The following is a 7,229-nucleotide window of genomic DNA, read 5'->3' as shown; positions in this document are numbered from 1 at the left end:
CCAACGTTACTGAAACAAAAAGAAGTCTCACGTAACAAAACAGAAGGAAATCCTCACGTAAAAAGAAACAAGGAAGGCCTTCGCCTGTTTCCATAAATTAAGAAGAAACTCCCAAGTTAAAAACTCCAATGATATAAAAGGTAAAGAAACACGATCCCGTCGATTGCCCATGAAATATAAAATAAGCCTCCATCAATGAAATATTCTTCCGATTAACATCTTGATGGACTGCTTCATATGGTCGCTACATCCTTCTCTGCTTGGAACCTGCTCTCCTACCTACACCTATGGCCGGTGGTGCATGGAGCTGGTCGAAATTGGCCGCAAGATGACACCAGCTGCGCGCGGCAAGTAAAGACTTGCATCGAGTCAAGACTAATTGTATAATCTACGAGATGAAGTACTTAGAAAGTCGGATTGAATTAAGTTAGATGTTATTTTCAACAACAAAATCAGCCTATAGTTTTGATTTTTTGAGTGGGCCAGTTAATTTATTAGTTTCTTTTCGTTGACGACATTTTGTTTCTGCAGATAAAGCACATGGACAGTGGATAGGTGTCCCTAATAATGAGTAATCCATAACATCATGCTTCCCATATATACTTTGTACTACTACGGGTGTCCTACGTAAAAGGAAATGCAAGAGACAACATTACAAACATAATTTTTTTCCATTATATTGGAAAATAAAGGATATCCGTGCGATCAAAGAAAATTCAGATCTGTTTTGCACCTCCATAATTCTTTTTTCAAATTTAAATCCAGTTACAATTTGTACTGCTTTGCTTACTACTCCTGGTAAACAATCCGAACAAGGGAGCATGCAGTACTGCTGGGGAGGACAAATCATCCTTGCTAATTAATTGTCAAGATCAGATGTGGATGAGTGTGTCTTGCATGGCAAACATAAATAACATTGGATGGAGCGGCTCGCCGAGCTACTCCTCTAGCCTGTCGGACCTTAGCTGCATCCGATATCGCTAGGTGCAAGGTAGTGGTGTCGTATGTTTGTAAGAAAAAGATAGTTGTTTCCAGCAAGTTTGGTCGAGATGCTAAATCAACTCGGTGTTGATTATTATTATTCTGCACCCACATAATATCTTTTAATACTCACAAATTTCTACAGTAACAAAACAATCTGTATGTCATGCACCAAAACGATCTCATCTAAACCAAGGATTATGTATGTGATATACATACATGTATTAGGGATAAAAAGTACTATAAACATTCAGGCACATTAATCACAAAAAGAAATTCTTTAAGATTTGCTTTGGTACGGACAAGAGCTTGAAAGCCGATTAATTCATAACAACTTATTCATGTTATTATCCAACATTTCTAATTCGTACCAACATTTATATTTACATACATGGTGTTTGAAAAATACTAGCTGTGCAGATGCACGGGTTGATGACTAGTAGAATAGTAGTTAGGATAACAAGTTAAATTGTATTGGAAAAACATACAAAGAGAAGTGGAAGTGATAGTGTGTAGCAATTCACATAGTAATAATCTGTCAAATGGTAGTAGTATTGTTCCTCGCGGGATGGGCCAGAAACATCAAAGAAACATAGGCACCATCAACCAAAATATAGCATCCATGTTACTAAACACAAATCTCAGTGACCGGACTCGGGGTCCACCTCGGTGTCCTTTGCTCGCCCACCTCCTCGTCCTCGTTGTCAGGTAGTACCACGTACTCGTTGCCCTGCAAGCAGTAGCGGAGCGTGACAAACAATCAAGGAGGGGAGGGGGGGGGGCAAAATTTAAAGTGAAAGAAAAATATGCATGAAAACATATGTGAACCACACAAAATTACATTGTAATCGAACATATCTTGCTTCTTCCTTCCTTTGGTAGTTTGGTTCATTGGTGGTCACCGACTCGTAGTAATGGCAGCACGAGATATTCCCTGCATGTGCAGACGGTGAACCATCTAATGGTAGTATATTCAGTAAGTGGCCGGTGATCCATCTAAGGGAGTAGTAGTACACAACCATTCTGTGAACAATCAATCAAGTTGCTTGTAGTAGCTAGCTAGCTTTGTATGTACAATCAATCAAGCTGCTTGTGCTAGTTAGCTAGCTTTGTATGTTAGGAACACAATAATCAGTCGGATTGAAAGGGAATTATTCACCGATGGGATGGGTTAAAACTCTTAGTAGAGTACATGTAGTTGTTGTAAAACTCAATTCTGAACCATCAAAAGTGCTTCTTGTAAAAAACTCAGAGGTTCTACGCCCCCAGGGTCTTCTTTTTGACCAAGTCAACTCACAAGTTAGTCAGAGAGACAGGGAGGCATGGTGGATTCCAGCTGATTTTGGAGCGATACCTGCACGAAGCTCCTCGAACTAAAGAATGCCACAATAGCAAACGTATCAACTCAGTGCTTCACTATTTTCTTTCAAGTCGGCCGCCTATGTAGGAGGGAAGCGAAAGGGAGGAGCGAGGGGAGAAATTTTAAGAAATAAAGCTTTGCTGTGTGCAACATCCATATTTTGCGGGGTTCAATCTTTTTATTTAAAGGCTTTAAACAAAAAAAAACTAAACATCCTAGAAATCAGGACGTGACACAATGCTAAAAACATATGAAGTGGCACCCATATCAAATGTAAGAATAAGGTATCCCTTTCTAATTTAAAAGAGATAAAGAATTCATAATAGTATGATGAATATAAATATGAAAATAAGCTATGAGACACGGATGCCAGATGGCTTGCTATGTTTTGTAGCACCATTCTATTTATCCAAAATTGAGATGCTGAGAAATAGGAGTAAGAACCGAAAAATCAACAAAGCTTAGTAGAAGATATGCAAGTGTTACCTAATTTCAGACCCTCGAGTTGAAACCTTTTTCAGAATGTATAATTTGTCATATTAGGAAATGCCTATCAATGAACTTCTTGTGGTCTGAGTGTCTGACATTGAGAAGCATACGATGGTAAAGCCATTCACCAGATTATCACCTTAACGCATATCCACTAAAGCTTTTGTCGATCTGCAATGTCCTGTTTAAGAAATTAAGACATCAAATTACACATAAGAGATCACTTAAATTCTGTTGTCAAACATCAATTATGTCTCAGGTCCTCATTCAAATTGTAACGGAAAGGGATATCTCCCCAGTCAACCTAGCTCCCGCGACGCTAACAGCGACTCCAACGCCGCCGCCGCCGCCGCGGCTGCGGCTGCGGCTGCGGCTTAGCTCGCCCCCCGTCCTCCTCCACTGACCATGGCCTCCTCTCCCACCGCCAATCACCCCCCCGCTGATCCCTCCCCAGCCACCAACCCCCCCAGCCCTCCCCTCCGTCCTAGCTCCTCTCCCGATCCAGATCCAGAGCCCCTGGCTGCCGATGCTGAGGACGAAGACGGGGTCTCTCCTGCACGCTCAAGCTGCCGCCACCTCCCTCCGCTCAAGCTGCCGCCACCTCCCTCCGCCTCCGCAGATTGCCATGGGATCCTCCCTCCGCTCAAGCTGCCGCCACCTCCAGATCGGCTCCCCCCGAATTTCACGCCGCTAGTCGTGACTGATGCATCGCTGGCATCTATAGAGAAGGGGTGGGTGGAGGTCGGGGGCCAGCATCGCCGGAGGTTGGAGAAGCTTCCGCCCCGCAAGAAGGAGACCGACCGCGCCCTCGCCTTCAAGCGGAGAGCATATGGGCTCTGTTTCCGGTGCTTGGCGGATGACCACTTCGTCGCCGACTGTCGTGGGCCTGTCACCTGCCTGGGCTGCGGCCGTTCTGGGCATCGCGAGCGTGGCTGCCCGGACCGCCTCCTTGCTAGCCACGGTCATCTCCGCAGCGCCCTGTTGCCGCCGGCTGCTCCTCGCCTCCCCAAGCACCCGCCCCCAGCTCCTTCACCGAGGTTGCAGAAGTGCTCGTGGGCCTCTATTGTTGCCGCTTCGACTGGGCTCGTTCAAGGGTCACCTTGTAGCAGCCCCGACGAGTCGACCTTGGCTGCTGATTTGGGGCTGTTGAAGCCCCTCTTTGCAGCTCAGACCGAGGCGCTACGCAACGAATTGCAGGCTCTGGTTACCGCTCGTGTGGAGGAGATCGTTCAACCCCTCCGTGACATGGCCGTTGCTCTGCAGGGTTGGGCGGCCCAGGTCTCGGGCCTCTTGGAGCGGCTGGAGGTTTTCAGTGGCAAAGTGGTTGATTTGCCGGCCTTCAATCAGTCTCCTGAGGAGCGAGAGGGAGGGATCTTGGGGAACAGTGGGGGATTTTCTTCCCTGGAGCCATTGGGTGTGCCTCCTCCCTGGTGCGAGCATGAGGAGCCGGCGCCCTCTGTTGTCGCCGATGATGTTCTTCCTGCTATGGATGTAGCTCTACACGAGATGGTATGTCAAGGTGAGGAGGAGCAAGCTAAGGTTGCTGAGAAAGTCACATCAAGCAATGATTTGGAGCATTTTGAGGAGGCCTTACCTGATGGTTTGGTTGGAGAGGTGCCTCCCTTTGTCTCCTCTTCGGTGACGTTTGCTTCAGGGGGCATTACCAATATGGTGTCCTCTGGGTCCAAGGAGCCACTTGGCGATGTTGGTGTGCCATCAACCACCTTGTTGGATGAGTTTCTAAGCGGCTTCAGTTGCGCAGCGCCACGGTCCTTGCTCGAAGAACCGATTCATGTGCGGATTGACGGGGCATCTACTTGTTCCGAGAGGCGTAGTGGACGTTTGGAGAAGAAGAACAGGAGCTGCAACATCCCTACTTCCAAGCGCGCTGAATATAGGTTGGCGGAGGCTTATGGGGAACTCCCGAAGGGGGTGGCATCTAAGAAAGGCTCCGAGGAGGATGTGCAAGAGAAGATGAACTCTTATCTTCGGATGTACAAGAAACCGCCTACGTCGACTGCGATCCAGGCAATTCGTGCATTGGTGGAGGCCAATGGTTGATCTCATGTTTCAAATGGGTAGGTGCGATTTCACTTCTAGTTGCAGGCCTATTCTTGAGGTTGCAGTGGTTGTCTTGGTCGGGTATGCTGTGTTGACGGTGGTCTTGGGCCTCGGCACCCTTGTATCTGGCTCGGACGACGTACCTTGAGTGCTAGGCCGGTGTGTGTGGTCTTCGCCGGTTTCCCTTAATTAACCGATGCATGTATGGTTTTTGGGTCCGGTTTTCCTTATTAACCGGACCAACTCTCTTCTTCTATATGCAAATGCGGGAGCTCCCCGCCCTCTGACGAGGTTTCGTCAAAAAAAAAAAGGAAAAATTGTCAGAACAAATTAGATAAAATTAAACTATTAAGTACTCATGTCTATATGGTGACCCAAGTAAGGTGGTGAGCAGAGTATGTCAGGGTAACTTTATTTTGTGCTTGTATAAGATCAATAACAAACTACCTACATTTACCATACTTGCGAGATGTCAACGAGCCTCAAATGCAAGCACTGCACTGTCGAGCACACTGGCTGCAGCTAGGAGGCGGACCATGAAATATGTGTAGATGTTTCATCTTCCCAATGGGCCTATATTTAGCCCACTATTTTGTGGTTTTCCTAAAGTAGATAATTAGGCATGGACTTTATCCATTAAATCTCCATCATGTGTGTCAAATTCCAGAACTTGAAGCATGTGTGCCTTTACCTAGCCCCTATGAAATAGCTGGAGAAAGACACACCTGTCAGTGAGAAATAAAATTTTAGTAGTATAAATTTCCAGCCATATCATTCCTACCGTTGACACTTTCAATAGAGATCGGCCGAGGGGCTACAACTGTCTATCAGGCTCAAGAGCCAGCAGCATAAACAGCCAGCACATACCGCCAACAGCAAGATCAATGATGCCACACTGGAAGCTAATGGTTTTGGACGACAACATCAGAGATTCATCTTATAAGAGGAACGCGCTTTCTTGTAGGTTTAGCCCAAATTTTGAATTACCAAAGATCTGAATGAGGATAGCTTGAAATTCATCCTTGTTAGCTGAACAGGGTGGTTGGAAGAGTAAATTTGTGACTACCATGCTCCCCGTAAATAACAAACAGTCTGAGTTATAATGAATCCAACATACAGGAAAGATGCAAGTCTCTTGAAAAGAACACTTTCATCAGTTGGATCGTTGATACTTGGTGAAGCAATCCACGTAACCTAATTGTTCCTACAAAATTCACATATTAGCACCCTTTTGGACCGAAGACAGATCACCCAAATTTATGTATTACATGTACCTTCAACAATCCCTGTTTCATTGCTTCAGACACCGAGGGCTGCAGGTCAGAACCAAAGTAGCCTCATCCGGAACGTTCAGAGCGGCACCACCAACTGAATCCTCCATGCTTTCCCTCCTTCGCTCCTCTCTCTTTGTCTTCCACACGGCCAACACACGGCATGGAACAGGAGGCAACTCCTCCATGCTTTCCCTCCTTCGCTCCTCTATCTCTCTGTCTTCCACACAGCCGGCGCGTGAGATGGAACGGGAGGCGACTCCTCGATGCTTTCCCTCCATCACTCCTCTCTCTCTGTCTTCCACACGGTCGGTGCACGAGACAGAATGGGAGGCGACTCCTGCTCCAGCCGGCGCACGGGACGGAACGGGAGGCAACTCCTCCAAATCTAGGTCACAATGGGCGTCTGGTACGGAGCGGCCGTGATGCTTGGAAGTAGTGCAATGAAGGATGGCTCACCACTGCCGCCACCATTGCCGTGAAGCAAGATGTGATCTGTCTCTGTCTCAAGATGTATTGGAGACAAACTTTAATTGATTGCAAGCCCAATACCGAGGTCGCGACATCGATGGCTCGCGGCTGGGCGCTGCCTTGATTGCTCTGCTCTGAGTTGTAAAGGGATCGGACTTTCTTGTTCTATAAGGAAAAAATCAACGAACCGAGGGGGCAGTCCTACGTGTGTGGAGGAGGCAGTGTGGGCCAAAACAAATCAAAGTGAGGGGGAACACGTTCGCATGTGTGGAGTAGGCAGTGCGGGCCGAGCTCAATACCGCAAAAAAATGTCGCGACCACGCTGCTACGTAAGGACCCAGATCCGTGGTGGACCGAGTATGACCCGTGATTAACCTATGGAGAACCATGAAAGCTTGCGTCCTTTAATATTAGCTAAAGATTAATGAAACTACATTGACTTTGGAACATGTTATGCAAAGATTGAAAGCTATGGAAAATAAAATGTCTACCATAGAGCATATTGACAATATAGATAAAAAGATCCATAACCAAGTAACTGGATTTGGCTCAAAGGTAGGAGTTACATTAAATATTCCAAAAGAGAAGGAACCAAT

The 7,229-nt window shown here is 46.5% G+C and overlaps 1 protein-coding gene across 1 annotated transcript; it reads left to right on the top strand.

Annotated features, from left to right (window-relative positions):
- Window positions 1-3,094: 3,094 nt before the first annotated feature.
- On the top strand, window positions 3,095-5,178 carry LOC123147192 (uncharacterized). Its single transcript, XM_044566427.1, has one exon. The coding sequence runs from the start codon at window positions 3,236-3,238 to the stop codon at window positions 4,889-4,891; it is 1,656 nt and encodes a 551-aa protein (XP_044422362.1). The 5' UTR covers window positions 3,095-3,235; the 3' UTR covers window positions 4,892-5,178.
- The last annotated feature ends 2,051 nt before the right edge of the window (window positions 5,179-7,229 follow it).

The sequence above is a fragment of the Triticum aestivum genome, chromosome 7A (genome assembly GCF_018294505.1).
Source record: "Triticum aestivum cultivar Chinese Spring chromosome 7A, IWGSC CS RefSeq v2.1, whole genome shotgun sequence".
Classification (NCBI taxonomy): Eukaryota; Viridiplantae; Streptophyta; class Magnoliopsida; order Poales; family Poaceae; genus Triticum; species Triticum aestivum.
Note: the sequence above shows the minus strand (reverse complement) of the source record. Positions and strands in the feature narration are given on the sequence as shown.

Excerpts from the sequence above, each read along its gene's own strand:
- LOC123147192 (XM_044566427.1), top strand. The coding sequence starts at position 3,236 with ATGGCCTCCTCTCCCACCGCCAATCACCCCCCCGCTGATCCCTCCCCA.